The sequence below is a fragment of the Arctopsyche grandis genome, chromosome 9, assembly GCF_051622035.1.
Source record: "Arctopsyche grandis isolate Sample6627 chromosome 9, ASM5162203v2, whole genome shotgun sequence".
NCBI lineage: Eukaryota > Metazoa > Arthropoda > Insecta > Trichoptera > Hydropsychidae > Arctopsyche > Arctopsyche grandis.
In genome coordinates this window covers 7161913-7182390 of record NC_135363.1, presented here as the reverse complement: position 1 = coordinate 7182390, position 20478 = coordinate 7161913, and the positions used below count along the sequence as shown (strand labels likewise).

At 32.7% G+C, this 20478-nt stretch overlaps 2 protein-coding genes and 1 long non-coding RNA gene across 6 annotated transcripts in view; 2 read left to right on the top strand and 1 right to left on the bottom strand.

The window, feature by feature from the left end:
* Ptp36E (protein tyrosine phosphatase 36E) overlaps positions 1-20478 on the top strand; it is a 305940-nt gene that overhangs the window by 185536 nt on the left and 99926 nt on the right. For all 4 annotated transcript variants that reach the window (XM_077438565.1, XM_077438566.1, XM_077438564.1 and 1 more), the window contains one exon: positions 17759-17877. In XM_077438565.1, coding sequence (XP_077294691.1) covers positions 17759-17877 — 119 coding nt within the window. The remainder of the gene's footprint in view (positions 1-17758; positions 17878-20478) is intronic.
* Positions 1-20478, bottom strand: part of LOC143917161 (uncharacterized) — a 198709-nt gene that overhangs the window by 93143 nt on the left and 85088 nt on the right. Inside the window, exon 3 of the long non-coding RNA XR_013261049.1 lies at positions 4874-5005. This is a non-coding gene — a long non-coding RNA (uncharacterized LOC143917161). The remainder of the gene's footprint in view (positions 1-4873; positions 5006-20478) is intronic.
* LOC143917154 (esterase E4-like) lies at positions 5566-12344 on the top strand. The gene is made up of 3 exons (XM_077438569.1): positions 5566-5895; positions 9469-10856; positions 12085-12344. The coding sequence occupies exons 1-3, from the start codon at positions 5674-5676 to the stop codon at positions 12293-12295; spliced, it is 1821 nt and encodes a 606-aa protein (XP_077294695.1). The 5' UTR covers positions 5566-5673; the 3' UTR covers positions 12296-12344.

Below are 20478 nucleotides of genomic sequence, written 5' to 3'. Positions count from 1 at the left end.
ATTTATTGTACAATCATTCACTTGAGCAATACTAAATTTTAAGTAAACGACTGCAAAAGCCAAAACTCTGTAATAATTGCGCATTTTTTAAACGCTCATATCACATAAACCAACAAAAATCATTGTCATATTCGAATTCAGTGGATCAAATTTAGTAAATATAGATTAGTCTCCGGTAAGTAAAAATTGTGATTTTTTCTTGCTCAGTGTTATTTGAGCCCAATCCAAAGCTTTGTTATAATCTTTGCTTCTTGTCTTTTTGAATGCCTGTAATAAATATATCTACATACATTATACATATATTATTGAAATAATGGACTCCATTTAGCAAATGACAGTTCTATAATCAGGCCTGATATTGTCCAATAGTACAAGGTTTAAGAACAGCATGTAATAAATGGCATTAACATGTAAAAACACAATATACCCATACATGTTAGCTGTTTTTATCTGAACTACGAGTAATATTGTTGAATTGATTCTGTCTGAAATCTTGAATATAATACATGGGTACATATCTAACATCATTGTGTATGAATATCGAAAGATTTATTATGATTTTGAATAGAAAAATGGGACAAAAGTCAGAGTTGGGTTTGTCGAGTCAATAAATATGTTATCAATTGCCAATTTCTTTGATACTGTTAAATATTATAACAGAGTTTTGAAAGATTCATCATACATAATTTCATGACGGAACAACTACTAAAAATTTTCAAATCAAAGTGCATTTTCTCATTGAACAGCTCAAATGTTGACTCCTCAAACCCTACCCTAACATTTAATCCACTTTATTTATATGTACACATTAATATAATTTAAGTGGGAATAACCCATGATGAAATCAACCAATTTTATACAGAATAAGCAAGGTGTCATTATACTCATATATTTGAACGACGCTGATTAAAGCTGTAAGTTACATAGGTATATTATATAATATTTTGGTGTATTCAAAATCTGAAGAGCATTCAATTAGATCAGAAAATTCCATTAGGTCGTTTACTGGCCAGATATTCTTCTATACACACAATACATAGGTGCTTTCTGAACTACTCGAATGCATTGTATAATAGTTCCTATTGACTTTTTAACTTTAAAGAAAATTTTCTATAGCCGCCATTGATCGTTGGAAATATTTCAATCAAAAAACAGAAAGAACTCCTTTGAAACGAGCACGTTCTGAAACACTACTTTGGAATGTAAAACTTTATCAGCAAACTAACCTTTGTACATCGAGCTCACATCTACCCTTTTCCTTTACCTTTCTTTTTTTTCTAATCACTATTTCGAAAACGTTCTTCGGAACGCGCTCACTCACAAGCCGCAACGTAATCAAACTTTCGTCCTTTTGCCGAGATAGAAAAATTCCTCGAAACAGAAAAGGTAGACAAAACAATGAAGAGACGTATCTATGTATAATATAATGGCAGTCGTAATGTAATTTATTGCCAAAAGTCGTTTAAATCAAACGCAAAAACGGACAAGGTAATGTCTCAGTGACGACGGTCAATAAACACGTACATACATACATAAACTACCAATAACAACACCTGTACTTGTAATACTAAACACCTGTACAAACCTGGCAATTATTGTCCCCGGCAAATAAGTCTACCGAGTAGAAGATTTATTGGCCCCATTCAACACAGCTCTGTGTGTCGAAGCTGTCTATACTATACGCCCTCCATTCGACCTTTCTGTTTAAATTCTCATCTCAAAACATCTCTCAAAAATATATGAAATTAAATTCAAAAAGCTTGAAAATTATATCGACTTATATTATATAATCTCTTTTTTTTTTCTTTTAAGTTTTGTATAGAGCCGAGCTCCAAGTTTAGAATATCACTCGTATTTATCCGAAAACAAAGCTCTCCATCAAATGGAACGAAGTTTGCTTGATCTTCCAGCTAGAATAATTCAATTATGGCCGCATAGCGAATCGACGCCATTTTTCTCGTTCGACCAAATAATTCAATGCGAAGCGGCGGGACAAAAGTTTCGTTTGTTCAACTTGTTTTGTCGAACTAAATCAATATTTAGATTTGGAGCATTGTTTTTGAGCGGCCTTTGAAAATCGGCTCGTTGATCGCTCGCTATTTTATCAAAAACATATACAATATAAATACGAATAGTTCTGCAGAATCACGAGTGCTTACCCTACTTTGCATCACCTCTGATGCACCAATCTATCATGTCTCGTATTTAATTGTTTGATTTATAAACTATGCAAAATTGCAAAAAAAAAATGTGAGAGCTTTCTAAAATGATCATTATCTATTTTACATTTATTTTTGTTCGTAATTATAGTATTACATATATTATTGTAATATTAATGTACAGCATAATAGAAAAAGAGGTCAAAAATCTATTTACAATTCTTGATTTTTTGACATGATGATGTACTAAATGAACTAAAATTGGCTAAGAATTACAGCTATGGCTACAATGACCTTGTTTGTTGTATATATTAAAAAATATATATTTACCATGGTGTAATTATGGGTATTGTTTGTACATATGTAGTATATATATAAATTTATAACATTACTATTATAAATTTGAAATTATATTCAAATAATGGCGGCAAATGAGGGTAGGTTGCCTATTTGGTGTGAAACCGTTTCAACAATGAAATAAAATAAATTGGAAACGATCGACCAGCAACAACGGATCGCAAATTCAACCCATGACCCAGACTTAGTTGATTATACGGTTACCACTGAGCTATGTTGCTGATTATAAAACAAAAGGTTACGGGGAAAATTAAAAGAGAAAATTTCCTAAATGTTACATAAGACCAGGTTCGCCGAGAGAAATCCCGGGCCCTGGGAAAAAATAATTTCGGGAACTATGACAAATTTAAAAACAAAACTTATAGACATATTTTTAATATTCGAAAGGTCTCTCAGAACTATTATAAAAATTCATATATGTTGGTTGCTATTTTTTAAATAATTGAATAAGAAAGGTAATGATTAATAGGTACGATTTCTGACATGGGGCCCCTTGAGTAGTCCGGGCACTGGAACTTTACCCCAGATGCCTCCCCCCTCTCGTTGGCCCTGCATAAGACCTTTCAATTATGAAAGACTTTCTAGAAGTAGCAATGCCCTTCAGTCCTTCAAAACCTTCTCCAAAGTCTACTGTTTTGCTTTAAAAAAATAATATGAAATGCAAATGCTTATTTCCAATATTTGATTTTTTTCTAGAAATACAGACATATCTACATATTAATAATTGATATATGAAAATATGTATACATATATGTATTCATACATATGTAGAGCTCTCTAGCTTTGAGTTTCCAATTTCGATTAAGCTATGGTTATCGAAATTGGATTTATTCAAATTGAACGACCATTAAGCTCGTCTTATACTCAAGAATATATCAAAGTATTTAAGTACGATATAGTGTACATAAATAATATTATAATAACACGATGCTGAGGTCGAAGAAATTGATTTAGTATACCAAAAATTACATAGGGCTTAATCTCCAATAATTTAGACTTGAATGATGTTGAGACACGAGTAATTTGCTAGTTTCTTCAGCATCCTTGAAAAACTAAGAAACTTTCATAATTTATTATACAATACTCTGGATAACCATAAGCAATACAATTTTTTCATAAAAAACACCACTTCAATATACATACATTGTACTCTCGATTATCCGGGCTAGTGCTGGGGAGTACGAGACCGGACAAATGAAAAACACGGATAATTCGAACTCTCAACTTTTAATATCATTTCTATTGTTGAAATGACAAGACACTCAGGTATTAAAATCCCGGATCATTTAAATTGCGATAAAACCACTCTTCGATGTTTTCCCGCTTCTCTTCGACGATGTCTCTACGCATATGTACATACATCCATGCTTTTTTTTGGTTATAATAATCAACGGGAAGATATATTTTTCAGACCCCTTAAATGATCTAGACTTTTTGCTTTTCTAAATCTGAATGTAAATCTTTGTATGATGACATTTTCAAACACTTTCGTTATTTTTTCGTTTTACTTGCGCTTATTTGTAACGTAGATCTTCTGCATTTTTGCAGGGTAGATCTAAAACTTTTGCATGTTTGTAATGTTTTATAATTCAATGCAAAAAGTAATTAAATAAATAACAGAATGTACGTATCTTACCAATGCTCCAACGTGCTCCAAATCCACTCAATTATTAAGAATTCATATACATTATATTTCAAGCACGGATAATCCGCATCTGAGTAATCCTGAGTACACTGTAATTAACTACGACCAAAAGTATATACATATATATACATATATACATATGTACATTAACGAACTGTCCAGCGTAGCTTGGATGGGCGAAAGTTGGAAAAAGGTTAATGAAAAATGAAACTTTTCCAGAAACTTTCTCCGGTGTCCGATCCTTGACAAAAGCCGTCAACGATCTAACTTAGAATACCATTAGTACGTTTCATTTGATAGTTCTAAATTAAAAACTGTAGCTTTAGAACATACAAAAAACGAACAAACAAATATGCAATTTCATATCGTAGATATGTATATGTATGTACATACATATGTTTACACCCATTTGTAGCTAAACCACAAGTTTTATTTTTATTTTTATATTTACATTGATATATACCAGGAAAGCCTAACAGATAAACCTCCAATGCACCTTCCTAGACAATTAATTACAAATATTGCAGCATTTTTTACTACATAAATCGATGTATTTTGAGAGACTGCAGAACATCAAATTAACAATTAATCAATCCATAGAGACGTCTATGGATTGAGACTTATACATAATTTTTTATATAATTGTACATAAATCAAATTCAGATATTTGTGATGGCGGTTAGGATAGTATTTGCGAATTTGATGGAGGAACCGTTTCAACAATGAAATCAGATAAATTGGCAAACTCTGGTAGGAAACGATCGACTTGGAGTCACGAATATCCAAGTCTGACCAGCAGCATTAAAGATTATACTCGGAATAAAATCTTTTCAATCGCGGTTAGCTCACGGTATTGAACCTGGCGACCGTTGCTGGATTTATACCGAGCCAGCTCAAGTTGATATTTTCTAAGAGTTTGCCAATTTTATCTGATCATTGTTGAAACGGTTCCTCAAAATTGGCAAAAAAAATCATCCTACCTGCTGTCACAAATCTTCTGTATTTAATGTTTGTACAATTTGCAAAAAAATATGTACAAGTCTACATAAATCCATAGATGTCTCAATGGATTAATTATTTAATTAATTAATTAATTAATTGTTATTTCGTGTTCTTCAGCTTCTCGAAATACAGTGATTTATGTAATAATAAAATGCTGCATTGCTTGTAATTAATTGTCTAGGTAGTCTTCCCGCATTGGGGTCTTCCTGTCAAGCCTTCTTGGTATGTATATATCTATGTAAAATAATTAATTTTGTAGCTAAACCACAAATATGAAGCTATTAAGGAAATCCCTAGATGATTACCGATATAAATTCGAACTCTTATCGTAAACGTGGCTGCCACCGATACGCGAAATCTTAACAGATAAAAACAAAGCGTTTCGGAATCGGATTTACTCAAAACGTAAACTCAGATAAGATACGACTTTGTACCGTTAAGTGTCCAACATTCATTGGTGCATGCAGGCGTAGCATTCGAGATAGGAAGTACTGGGTGTCACTCGGCGTCATGGAGCCCACGGAGACGCAATCTTGTCGACTATTTTCATCTGGTCTGATCTTTCTCCTCTTCCTCATCTTCGGGAGTGCCTCGGGTCGAGATGAGACCGTCAGAATCCACCAGGGTCGGCTCAAGGGAAGCCTCGTCACATCGGTGTCTTCGGATATCGAATATCTCGCTTTCAAGGGAATACCATACGCCGTTCCACCCGTTAAGGGGTTAAGATTTCAGGTATCTAATCGTGTATATATAATATTGTTACAATATCAGTGCAAGTGGTTCGGGTTCAACTACAAACGATTGAAGTCCCAATGCTCAGCTTAAATTAGAAGTCTCATATTTACATATATAAAACTACTGGTATTTTTCTCGGACATTTTGGGGACAATGGTTCCATCTAGTTCGATTTCAAATCCTCTCATTGAAGAAAATTGTCCGTTACATTTTAAGGATCTTCTCTAATTCACGTTGACTTCTCGTTAAGCCCTCGTTAAAAGCCCCCTGAGATATTTCGTAACTATGTATACGTATCTATCTCCCCTCTCTATTCTACTTTTTCTATCGTCTTATCCTTTTGAGTCAAAGTTGCAGACTACAATATATCTTTTCAATCCACTACATCAGCGGTTCCCAGCCTTTTTTGACTCGCATACCACTTGGTAGTACATCATACTAAATTGTAGCACCATATAAAAATGAATGTATTTCATGAAATTTGCTATTGCAAGTGTAATTACGTAAATAGTATTTGCATTGTAAGGAATTTGAAGATAGGGTAGACGCAATGGATCTCTTTTTTTATGAAATTTTGTGAAAAAAAAGTTATTTGCAAAGTCACAATTATTAATTGCGGATTTATCTTAGGGGTATATCTCGCATCATTTGAATCGAATTTTATAAAACAATGTTCCTCGAAACAAGCACAAGGATCTCATTAAGTTTATTTTATAAGGAGATTTAACTAAGAAAAGAAAATGTATTATATCTATTTTGTAATTTTGTGTTTTAATTAAAAAACATTTATCAGTAATAGAAGTATGATGAAATGGTAGATAAATATATTAAACTTTGAGCATTTTATCATGCATGTGGCTATTTGTACATATAGTATCGACGAATTATTGGCTATTTGTAGATACAGTATCGACGAATTATTGACTATTTGTACATTTCTTGGCAAAACGGATCCATTGCGTTTACCCTGTCTTCAAATTCCTTACCATGCAAATATTATACTACATACATATATGTCGGATTTTCGATCATCGACTACATATTGACGTCGACTATGAGTAATTAAGATAATGTTTATTAATTATATAAAAAATAGTTCTATTTTTATGATTATAAATCATTCAATCCCGAATGTCCGCCATTACTGATTTTTTTGCGTACCACCAAGTGTATATAGAATAGCTAGAACTATCATTACTTTGGTTGTAGTTTATTAACCGCTTTTGAGAAAAGGAAAATGTATTAACACTGAAATTTATATGTGTCCATTACATGGATAGATAGAACTGTCATTGCTTCAATAGTATTTTATTGGTCATTTTTGATAAAATTCAAGTAAATTCCTCAATCATAACAATGAACTATTAAGTGAATGTAACTATTTAAAGTATAAAGTAACCAGTTGAAAACTTACATATTTAGAGAGTGTTAATTTTCATTTTTGGCTCATCACTTTCGTACTACTTATTTTTGTATAAATATATCAGCAAATATGTACATATGTTGTACTAGCTTTACTAGCTATTACCTTCTTTCTTTTTATACAAATAATTGTCTACCTATAATTGATCCGTTATATTTGAAAGTGGCGGAAGTCCAATATTTAATTCCAAAAATACTTTGTATGTTAAACTTAATTCACATATTGTTATCACTTCTTATGTCCAGAATCTCGAAGAGACATTTCTCGAAATGAAGAAAAGTGGAGTTAGGCCACTATCAAATATAGCAGCTTTATTAATATATACATACTTGTTGGTAAATTCGAGCATTTTTAACAAATTTTGAGATACGTAGATTAAATATATTCTAAACGCAAACTTCAATTTTGTCTCGTTACTACTTATGCGTGTACACTTTACGTCAATACCCTCGAAATGACGAATGTTGTATTAAAGGACGCTTTAGTCGTTCTGCTCCTTGCCAAATGATAACTATGAGGCAGATCTTTCGATTGCTATGACTTCAAACAAGATTACACCATCTATAAACCTTCTATGAGACGGTCTAATCTAAGAAAATATTGACGTTTTCTCTTGAAATGCATCACCTGAGGGTAAAATCGATTGCATGAATACTGAAATGAATTATTTTTGATTTGTTTGACATTGTATTTAAGTAATCGAAGTCTGCAGCTTCGAGCATTTGTCGCGTTTTGTGAAGATGTACAGTGAAATACTTGTAGTGAGCTTTGTAATGTCCAACGTAAGCCGGCTGGGGATTTCCCATTATGAAATTTCCCGGCTTCAAAGGAAGCCCTTTCAAAGGATACGTATTTGAAGGTTACCTATTATTAATCCGATACGAATTCTTTCCGTTATTATCTGCTGAAGATATATTTTGTGTAATTATATATTACACGTTAAACACGTGGACATTTGTATAGCGTTTCATATATATTTGTATGTACATAGGTATTCGAAAATAATTACCACTTTGTCCAAAAATTAATTATTACCTCAACCCTAAATTTGTGAAACAGTGCTCTTTTAGTTTTAAAATACAATCATAGCTATTTTGTATGTACATACATATATGCTACATGCATTCATCCGTAAAGGAATAAAATTAAACTTTGACTAAAAAACCCATTGAAAACTTTAAAGAAATCAATTTTCTTCATAGTTAGAACCACTCTTAATGTAGCATCTAATATATAATTTCGAAAAAAACTTTGTATGTAACATTGGTTGGTTGGTTGGTTCTTTCGTAGAAGACACGTTCGATTTTTTTTTTCGATTCATAGGCGCCGATTCGATTCTTTTCGATTCCAAGGATTCGAAGTCCCTGGGAGCGAATCCCTAGGGGGCGAAGGCTCTAGGGGCACAGGCGCCGGATTCTGGTATACATATAATTTCGAAAGAGACAGTAATGTTATATGTCTATGTTTTTTATATGAAGCCGGGTAAAACCACTAGTATATTATAACAAAACAAATAAAGTAAAAATTACATATTATAGCGATATAAAAACTCATAAATTCAAAATATATTTTTTTAGTAAAGAATGAAAACCGTTTCATCGCCCCTTATGGATTACGTTTCTCGCTGTTTTGCTTATATTTCTATCGTGATTTAATATTTTACATAGAGGAGAATTTGAATTAGTTCTTAAAGATAACAAAAATATTGTTTTTGAACAAAAGTTGATTGACAAATTATTACAAATGCTTATTTTAATAGATTACTAACATCGATGTTCCCGAGTTGTTAATATTGACATATCGTTATCATTACGATATACTATATCTTTATCGATGCTCGTTTAGTATCAAATGTATTTTGATAACCTCACAGAATTATGCAAACAATCTTGAAAGTTTCTCTTTAAGTTTAAGTCAATTATTTGAAAATAAACTTAATGCAATTATTCCCCTGAATAGTTTAGATATTATAAACTTGAAAGAGCTTTTGGTTGAACTCGGGAATATTTTCTGAGGAGCTGGAACTTTTCATACGTCGAGAATGTAATTCGCATTCCGACGTATTCGTATTGCACTGAATACCGGGGACCCGACGCGAGGCTCTCAAACTGTTATTCTACTTTTTTGAATTTCAATTATATTTTTAGCCACCGAAGCCAAACCAAGGATGGGAAGGCATTTTGGATGCAACCGAGCATGGATCGATGTGTCCACAATTAAACGACATGGTCGACGAAGTGCCTCGAGGAGAAGAAGACTGCCTATACTTAAACGTATACACTCCAAAGCTCAAAAAAGAACTGCAAGAATCTGAAGAAGCTATGCCTGTGATGTTTTGGATACACGGCGGATTCTTCCGTCACGGTTCTGGCAATACAGAATTTTACAATCCGGACTATTTCATGGACGAAAATGTCGTCGTTGTCACTGTGAATTATAGACTGGGTGTGCTCGGGTTTTTAGACTTGGAAGACGATACCGTTTCCGGAAATATGGGATTGAAAGACATCATTTTAGCTTTGAAATGGGTGCAAAAGAACGTGGAAATACTCGGAGGTGATCCGAAAAAGGTTACGGTATTCGGAAACGGAGCCGGAGCTGCAGCCACTGATCTTTTAGTACTTTCTCCAATCACTAAAGGCTTATTCAGCAGAGCCATTTGTCAAAGCGGTGTTTCTCTCATTGGATCGTATTTAGATTGGGGTCCTAAAAATAGAGCTTCGACACTAGCGAAACTCTTCAAAGAAACGTCTACTAAATCCCAACACATTTTGAAGAGTTTGATGAACGCAGATGCCTTAAGTTTAGCTGGGAATGTATCTAGAACTATAGACGTTGATGAAACTTTGCAAAAGCAAATAGGAGTATTGCCGTTTTCTCCGAGTGTTGACAAAAACAGCAAAGAAGCCGTAGTTCCAAAGCTTCCCGAAGATGTTTTTTCAAGTGGTGAATTGCCCAATCCAGATGTGTCTATAATGATGGGTTTCAACTCTCAAGAGGCTATCTATCATGCTCAGTATTACGTTAAAAGAAGGGAACACTTCTTGAGACTGATTACTAAAAGATTCCAGTACCTGTTTCCGCTGCGCGGTCTGTACACAAAGTTCAAGTCGAACTTTTACTTCGAGGTAGGATACAGGTTGAAGCACTTCTATTTCACTAATGGATCTCTAGAAGACGAGACGGAAAACTCTCTGGATGAATTTTTAACATTCACTTCGGATTTGACTGTGTATCCGATAGACCTCGCTGTAAGAAAGTATGTGGAACTATCTAAAGCTCCTATATACTACTATCGATTCTCCTACGATGGCGGTTTGAATTATTTCAAAGCCCAGGCTATCAAGCCACTTTTCAAAAATGAAGAAGACATCAAGGTAGCAGGTGCTTCAGAGATGGATGAAATATGCTATTTGTTCAAGTGCGAAAAAATGTCGAAGAAATACAAAAAGTTGCATGAGGCAGATGAACAACCGATGGATTTGAAGATGATCAAGAGAATGGTCAGGATGTGGACCAACTTTGCCAGAACTGGGTAAGGTCAAATTCACATTGAAATTATTCGATATTAGAATATGTGGAGTATACTTGAAAAATATTCCATTGTCCTCTTCATAAAGTGATTCAAAATTGCTTGACTACATATAAAACGAGTTTCCAAAGCTACTATAAAAACATCACTTTTTAAGCTACATATGTACATGGTTTTACAAAATTGCCTTTTTGAATTTAATCTAATATAATTTTGATAGAATATTTCACTGTCATTATAAAACTGTATATATACAAAATTTATAGAAAGTTGGCTTTGTATAAGTGTGTCCAAAATCGGATAGAAGATTTGATACTTATACACACACACACACACACACACACACACACATGTTGCAAGCTAAATCAAACCATATGAATGTAATATGAATTTTATACATATATATATATATATATATATATATATATATATATATATATATATATATATATATATATATATATATATATATATATATATATATATATCAGGAAGGCCTAACAGATCCCAATGCGCCTTTCTGGCCAATTACATAGATATAAACATCGATAAAAAAATTATAGAGCAATTTTACTGAGCATCATAGAGACATCTATGGATAAATTTAGCAAATATTTTTGCAGCATTTTATATATGTATCATCAAATTGAGATACTGATAACTCGAAATTCGCAAGAAATAGGGCAAGGTTGCCAATTTGTTGGAACCGTTTCATTAAAATTAGATAAATTGGCCAACTTTGATGGGAAACGATCGACTTGTTGTCACATATTCAAGGGCTGGCCAGCAGAACCGAGCTAGGAATTGAACCCATGACCACTAAGTTGAAAGCATTACACGCTAACTACTGATATATGCTGCTGTTTACTGAATTGTATATATTTTCTCAAAATTTGAAAAGCCAGTGCTTGAAATCTAGCTTATATGTATACCACTTCGGTTAGTTAGAAGACAAAGGATTGTAAATGTAAATTTTCACATTTCAGTGTATTACAAGTTTTAAAACGTAAAACCTCTAGTCTGAAGGTGCCCATTTAATAGTGTTAGTAGTAAAATAAACCTCGACCGAAATAACTTATTAAAACCCCCCTTAAGCCATCTTCGGAGTTTCAGCTTCGGTTACTTCGAGCAAATACATTATTATGACGGTAAAAATCCGCTGAAACTTTCAAAGCCCGTTTAAATTAATTCGCAAACCCAATATTTAACGTTCCGAATTGAATTTTTCCAGCGATCCCACACCCGAAGACGATAATATCCTCGAAGGACTGAAATGGGAACCGGTGAAACAGCATTGGCAGGACTTTTTGGACATTGATCAAAACATGACGATGGCTATCAGTCCCCAATTTAGAAGTGTAAATTTCTGGGACGCCATGTATGAACACTACTTGCCCAGAGCGACAGACGGTGTACTTATAGATGTTAAAGATGAATTGTAAATCTTAAATTTAATCGTTTTGTATAATAAATTTGTATAAAAGTCGATTTATATGTGTCCTCATTTCTAATCATGTATGAATCGTATCAAAAAATAATTTTAAATAAACTTGTACATATATTGCCTAGTATTTGTTGATATTTCAACAAGTCGACGTAAATTTTTAGAAACGACTCGCAATATACATGAATTATATATTTAAATTGGGTGCTTTGACCAAAATGACACTAATAAAACCTTGTAAAATTACATGAACAGGCATTTACACATGTATATGCGCATGCATGTGAGCGAATTAAGGTACGGACACACAGATAGTCTTGCACATGAAAAAACGTTGGCAAGCCTAGTCTATACCGTCGCAATCCTACCCAAAACTCACCCCCTGGGTTTGATTGTAATCAATAGCGTTGATTCCCATATTGAAGAAATTTAGGATAAACTTGTTGAAATAATAAGATCGTGTGAATTAAAAATGACATGAAGACACGCCTATCACAGTTGGAGTTTACCTAGACGTGCCGTGCCACACTTTTGCGTGTATTCTTCTAAAATATGTGGATTTTCATGTATTTGTTTACCAAATATAATTGAATTAATCTGTCTCAAATTGAAAATCTAATTTAAGAATATAACACCTACATAATATGCTATATTTAAAATTCCACTTTTCTTCATTTCGAAAATATCTCGCAAAACATTAAATATAAGGTTTTGCGTTTAAGAATTTTTAAAAATACTGGTGGTCTGTAATACGTTTATTCTGCTTTTCCGGAATTCTGGACATATCAAATTAAAATAAGTAATAACAATTTTTGAATGAAGTCAAACAGAAATAGTGTTTTTGCAACTAAAAATTGGACTTCCGCCACTTTCCAATATAACGGCTCATATGTATCTTTAAATATATTTGTATTGTATGTATATTTTTCCGCTATTGAAATCCAACTTCAAAGCTATGGATTTCAAATTTTCGACTTGGAACTGTCGAATTTAGTATATTATCTCATTATATTAAATAATAGATAGATTTTCGACAAGGTGGAAGCATCACATTCGACCGAAAAACGCCGGACAATACCAGCTAACGTGAAATACCTATATAAATATTAATTTTAAATTAACAAACATACATACATAAATGGTCAGAAGCTGTATCTTAAATTTGGAAATTTTGTTTATTAATTTAAATAAAAATTGTAAATACTATTTCTTAACGACTTTTGTTACATATTCGATCGTCTTACATACATACGTAACTAGACACTTGCCACGCTTTTCTATTTATTTTCACTTTTGGATGCGGGAATTGGAGAAAAGGAGAGCAAAGGTGATAGAGGGTAGCAAAAGGGGAGAGAGAGGAGGGATCAGGGCCGACACAACGAGACGGCTGTGGAAAATGTCGGTGGATTTTTCTATGAAATTTATTCATGAAAAGAAAACACGCCAGGTACCGAGCGACCAGTTTATTCCAACATTTTCCGGGAGAGAGCGCATGCGCTAGGATATAAAAAAAATAAATATATATTTCCGCACGTCCACCTAAACTATGGGAAATTTATCTGATACGTAACAAATATTCAGCCAGGTGAAAAAAAAATACATTTAGAGATAGATATCTACCCGTGAAAATTCCCCTTTTTTGGAAAATACATATATTTACATACAAACATACGAATTATGTAATTTAGCATTTATTTTTGCGGTTTTTTGGTGGTGGCTTCAAAATGAATTGATACACGTTATATAAATATAGTGATATATGTTATATAAATATATGTAGTTTAAGGTAATTTATAGGCGCGCGCGCGTATTAATGCTCCGTTCACCCGTTCAAAATGATGAATCAATGTGTGTGTGTATGTATTCGTGTATGCGTGTACATCTGACGATGACGTCACCCATCGCATGGCCTGACGTCACTCGGCGCTCAATATCAGGAGCACATGTCAGACGCTCAGCACCAGGTCCTCACTACCCCACTTCCATGTGTCGTCACGCCACATCCCTATGCATAACATTGCTAACCTATGCTAAAAATCCTTCCTACCTACTATGTCACCACCATTTGAGTATGATTAATGTACAATAAAATTTATGTACAATTCATAGATGTTTCATTAATTTGCGACTTGTATAAAAAAAATGCTGTATTGTTTGTAATTGGCCAGGAAGGCGCATTGGGGTTTACCTTTAAGAGGGCTGGACAGCAGCGCCTTGTCCATACAAACGTACTATACTTCTCCCTTCCTCAATTATGGCACTAGAGAAATTATTTTTTAATATGCCATGGATATCCACCATTGGGGTGCATCTATTGTTTTATTTTTTTGATTAATTATTTTTTATATGAGCTAGGAGCCGCCAAACATCTATAAAATCGCCTCTTTTTTACACCCACGAAACGAGTCCAGCGTGCTTATTTAACGGTCGATTTAAAAAAAAATACGCCGATAGATGCACAGAAAGTATCTTTTTCATACTGATGATGAAATTTTTTTTAAAATTGGTCCAGTTTTGAAGGAGAAAATAGTAGAATACGAAACCTCGATTTTGTCAATTTAAAATACGTTTTATCTGGTCGAAGCGCAACTGTCGCATTCACTCAATATATATATTGATATATATTGTCGCATTCACTCAATATATACATACACTCAATATATATATCGAAGAAAGGAACGGTAACAAAACTAAGGTTTCAGGTGTACAGCCCTCTTAAGGCCTTCCGGGTATAAAATGTAATAAAAATAAAAAATAACGTATACTCCTGGTAATCTTAAATTTGCTTTTTTGATATTTCCAAACTTTTCGACACGTCCACCACATACCCACATACCCCCATACACACATACATCGCGTCCGTTTCTATATATATTATTTTATTTTTAACTTTTTAAATCATTCTAAAAAAAATGCGACCCATAAAAGAATCCACTTGACATCATCTGACTATGCCTTTCATTTTTCACTTCACATATCTGTTTGCAACGCGTCATGTACTCGCTTTTCAAAAACAACAAGCAATTTCAATAATTCACATTTACAAATTATATTTTTGTTTTTTATACACTGCAATTGAAAATAATTAATTTATATACGTATTTTATATTTATCATGCATATTTTAATTAGACAAATTGTACGAACACTCGTTTGAGGAAATCTAAGTTGTGTATTTTTTAAAGATTGACAATTTAATAATGTAAATATTTAAGACAGAACAATTTATTAATTTGACCTGCAAATACGAGGCGAAATATATATAATGTCAAATTTTATCACAAGAAATATAGGACAGCAACAGTATTTCATTACGGAATACTTACGTTATATGTACATTATAAAGCGTATTATTTTGAAATGAAATTCCATTCAATATAATTTAGATGGACTTTTTTAAATCTTCGAAGCACCAAATCTCAGCTTCTCAATTATTTGAGTGCTGAAATTCAATGTGGGTTTATTTATATGGATAATATAATCCATCAAAATGATAAACCATTTTCCAATTATTGAATAACTTTATATTGTATTTGCTATAAATATGTATGTTTTTCGACCATTTCTCCTATAAAAACACAATTGAAATTTTATGAAATATGTACATAAATAAATGATCCCTGGATCAATCACTATTGGAATTGATCAGTGGTTCTTAAACAATTTTTCGCAACATTTTTTTTTGGTGTTTCGTGTGCTTACCAAAAGCTATGATTGTTGATTGGAAAAATATATGAAGAGATAAAGGATTACATCTTTGGTCCAGTGTTGTTGGCCAGAATTTGGATATATGTACATATGCATGTATGTGACTCCAGGTCGATCGTTTCCCATCAGAATAAGTCAATTTATCTGATTTCATTGTTGAAACGGTTCCTACCAAATTGGCCAACTATCCTCATTTGTCACTATTATTTGAATATAATTTCAAATTTATATTGACATAGTACAAATGTACAAAGTTGGCGATATGTAACGCCTTGGGACAATCCCGTAGTGACAGTATGGAAAAAAAACCCGGCTCTAATTAACCAACAGCATAACTTGGTGGTTGCGTTAATGCTTACCACCGTCAGGTTGCCGGATTCGACCCTGTGGTAGACCTCGATTGAAAAGAATTTATTCCGAGCATTATCTGTAGTGTTGCTGGTCAGACCTGACTATTTGTGACTTCAATACAATCGTTTCCTATCAGAGTTTACCAATTTATCTGATTTCACTATTGAAACCCCACATCCTACCCACAACATAGTATATCAACACTTTTTGAATATGATTTAAAAAAAATATCTACATATATACATTTATTTATTAAATACCATAGATGTCGCTCGGGGGCAACCCGATAACGGCATCTTGGGGAAATATTAAATTCGGTCCATCGGCTATACTGCCTTTCCCAAAGAATAAATAAATAATAAAATTAATTATATTAATTATTCTTCCTATTATTATTATTATTATTTTTATTATTTATATATTTCTTTCTTTCTTTTAACTTTATTATTTATTATTATTCTATACTATTGTATTTATTACCTACATATTATTACTATTTGTTTTACCCTGTTATAAACAGCGTAAACATGGCGAATCTAATAGTGAATATTCATTTGTTTTTTATTAAATTTATTTTAATCAAAAAAAAAATCGACTTATAGACATCATAGAAATTTTGACTTCTTTACGAAATTCTCAACCAAAAATATAAACATACTTATGTACATACAAAGTCTCTTTCGAAATTATATATTAGATATGGACGATGGGGATTGCACTATTCTCCCTTTCCTATAATAAAAAAGTTATCACTATAGACTTTCAACATTGACCAATGTACCTATTTATCTCTATTTTTGTAATGAACACATTACTATTTGGCACATCGATTTTTACAATCGCACCAAAAAGTTAATTTTAATTCATTTTGAATCATTTTAGTTTATCATTTGTTTTTCCATACGGCCCTTAAAAGATAAAGAACCACTAAAATGTTGAATCATATGAAAATATTTTAAAAAAGGCATGAAAGTAATATTTTTTTATTACTTTACAAATTGGTAAAAACTTAATAATTGAATTTTAAAATGTATGCAGAGTATCATTAGTGATAAATTAGAACGCGCAATCAACCCTTTTGAAGCTGTATAAAACGCATCGCTACATCGTCGAACGTAAAATGGTTAATGTCAAACGTTATGACTTCGTTACAATTACAACTAAACGGACGACCGTTATTGCCATAAAGGAATTCAAAATTTTCACATAATTGCGCAGCCACTGTTTTACAGCGGCGGCTGTCCATCGGAGCGGACATATTTAATAAATACCCCATATTACGTATGCTATACTTGGGTACATTGCATCTCCTCTATTCGTAGATATCTACCAGTAGAATATTTATCCACTCGGATGCATTTTTGATGGGTTTTGTTCATTTTTTTGTTTTATTGTTGTTACAGCCGATGAGAACGGATCGATATCGGCGACTATACCGGATCGACCCGTCGAGTTGAAGAACTTCGTGAAGCTGTGCGATCAAAGAAGAAAATTCCCAGTGCTGTACAAGCTAGAATTCCAGGTAAGAGAATAAATCAACCGGAAAGGTCAATATTTTCTTTCTTTTTTGAGTGTTTGGGTGAAAATCTCAGTCGGTCGTATTGAGTTATAAAAATATGGACAGACGTTTAGTGGTCGTAAATGGCGCGTTATTGCTTCCTCTAGGTGGGTTCCCTTCCGGTTTTATAGGCCTTTAAGGAGTCGACAACTTTGCATAAAAGGCCTGGAGTCCGCTAACTACCACTAACCGTTGTTTTAACGATGACTTTTCTCCAACGCAGCCCCTCTGGCTGAGGTCCCCGTTGGATCGTAAAACTCTTTTCATAAAAAAACCTTCAGTTTTTATTTTTATTACGCGCATACTACCCAATGCTCACTCGATTTGGGTCAAATATATTATTATCAATCAGCTGGAAGAACCTATGAATTATTTAAACACTTACACACATATTATATATGTATGTATACACACTGAGCTAAACGAAATAAACTTGCGTGCTTGGATTGCGCCATGATTTGATTAATTCCAATTGCGTTCATTTTCCATGAAAGTTTCATGAAAAAAGAAAAACTGCATGTTTCGATGCAGACGTTCATGAACCTCATATACTATTTATGTATGTCTTAATTTGATCTAGCATTGAAGCCCACTTTAAAAACTTACATCAAAATGTATTTCCACAAAAGATCCTTCAAACGAAGTTCCAAAAAAAATAAAAATAATGAATAATATATGATTTCAATTACATTTCATATGAATATGTACTTTTTATGTCACTTGCAAATATCAGATAAAGTATACTGATCTAAGCACAGTTTTCCAAAGGTGATAGTTCAATTAAAATACAACCGTCAAACTGCATAGACGTGTGTATTGAACTGCAAATTTAATATAATATAGAAATACATATATTTGTACTTTAATACCTTGAAGTAATGATGCGAAATTTAGACATTTAAAACACACAAAACTAAGTTCAAATTTCTTAAAGCTGTCTTCATCTTTCACCCGTCTGACGTTATATCTAAATACTATGATAGTATAAGAATGGTTTTAAATATTTAGTTGAAGATTTATAAGATTCTTATACATATATAAAACCATATTAAAGCCGATTCAACCGCTTTCCAGCTTAAAAGCTTTAAAGCTTCAAACATATACATATTTACATACATACATACGTACATACACATATAGAGAAATAATCTTTAAGTCGTATAATAAACATAAAAATGTCTTGATTTTTAAAATACTGTATACAAAAGAGTATATATATTTAATATATATATATATATATATATATATATATATATATATATATATATATATATATATATATATATATATATATATACATATATAGATAATATAAATTACAGATAAAATACAAAATTTAATGTCGAACTTTAATTATTTCCTGTATGAAATGGGGATCTAAATCGGAGATTACCGATAGTTTTGAACTTTCCCATCGACGGACGACTATGTCATTTTTATACAGGCCGTATGCGCGTACACATATACACGCATATGTGTATTTCGTGTATGTATTGCTTCGAATACCTATTAATTATTAGCACTGAAAAGGTTATTGGCGAAGTTTTACGTTTAACCCGTAACGCCCTGTGTAATTTATGTGTCCCCAACCGCCTATTAATCCGATTAGTCAACGACCTTAATTTCAGATTTTGCGCATTTTTATTACGAATCGAATATTCAAATATTTTCATATCCTTTATAATTCATACTTATTGTCGAATCTATATACGCTTTTTATTTTTTAATTATTTTAACAGCCACGACGCAGCTTTCTGGTTAGGCATTTGATTGCCAATTGTGGTTCAAATCCAGGCTTAAATCGAAAAATTCTGTCTTCATCCCGACGAAAGGATCTCTCAAACTGTATTCGTTGAGGGGGGGGTGGGTGGCCTTATGTTGAGGGTTTTATCGACTTCATTGACCTTTAAACATTGGCAAGATCTGGATGTTTATTTTATTTTTATAGGAAGGTCTAACAGGTAATCGCGATGCACCTTCCTGGTAAGAAACATTGTACATTTGATACAAATATTATTAATATTATACAAAGTACATAAATACATATCAATTAATATCCACAAAGACATATATGGTCGTATTCATAAATTTGCAGCATTTTATACAATTCAGCGAAATTCGAGATTGCTGAAAAATCCAAATTTTGCGAGTAAATGGGTAAGGTTGCAAATTTGCTGGAACCGTTTCAATGAAAATCATACAAATTTGCAAACTCTGATAGGAAACGATCGACCCAGGGTCACAAATCCAAGGTCTGACCAGCAGAAACCAGTAGTATTATATGCTAATCCACTAGTCTATTCTGTTGGTTAAATATCAAGATCGAACGACTGTCGACTACTATTATTATTTGTCGGTTTTAGTTTACAATAATTGCTTTAGCAATAAGATTAGCACCATTAACATTTTCCATTGTTTTCTCTACATACAGAAGGCAAATGAAAAACCACTAAAGATAAAACCCATTCTCGACTTTACGACATGACAAACACGTAGTACAAATGTTTGATATGTTAAAGTTTGTTACGCTCGGAATCTGTGCACATATTTACATATGTACATACA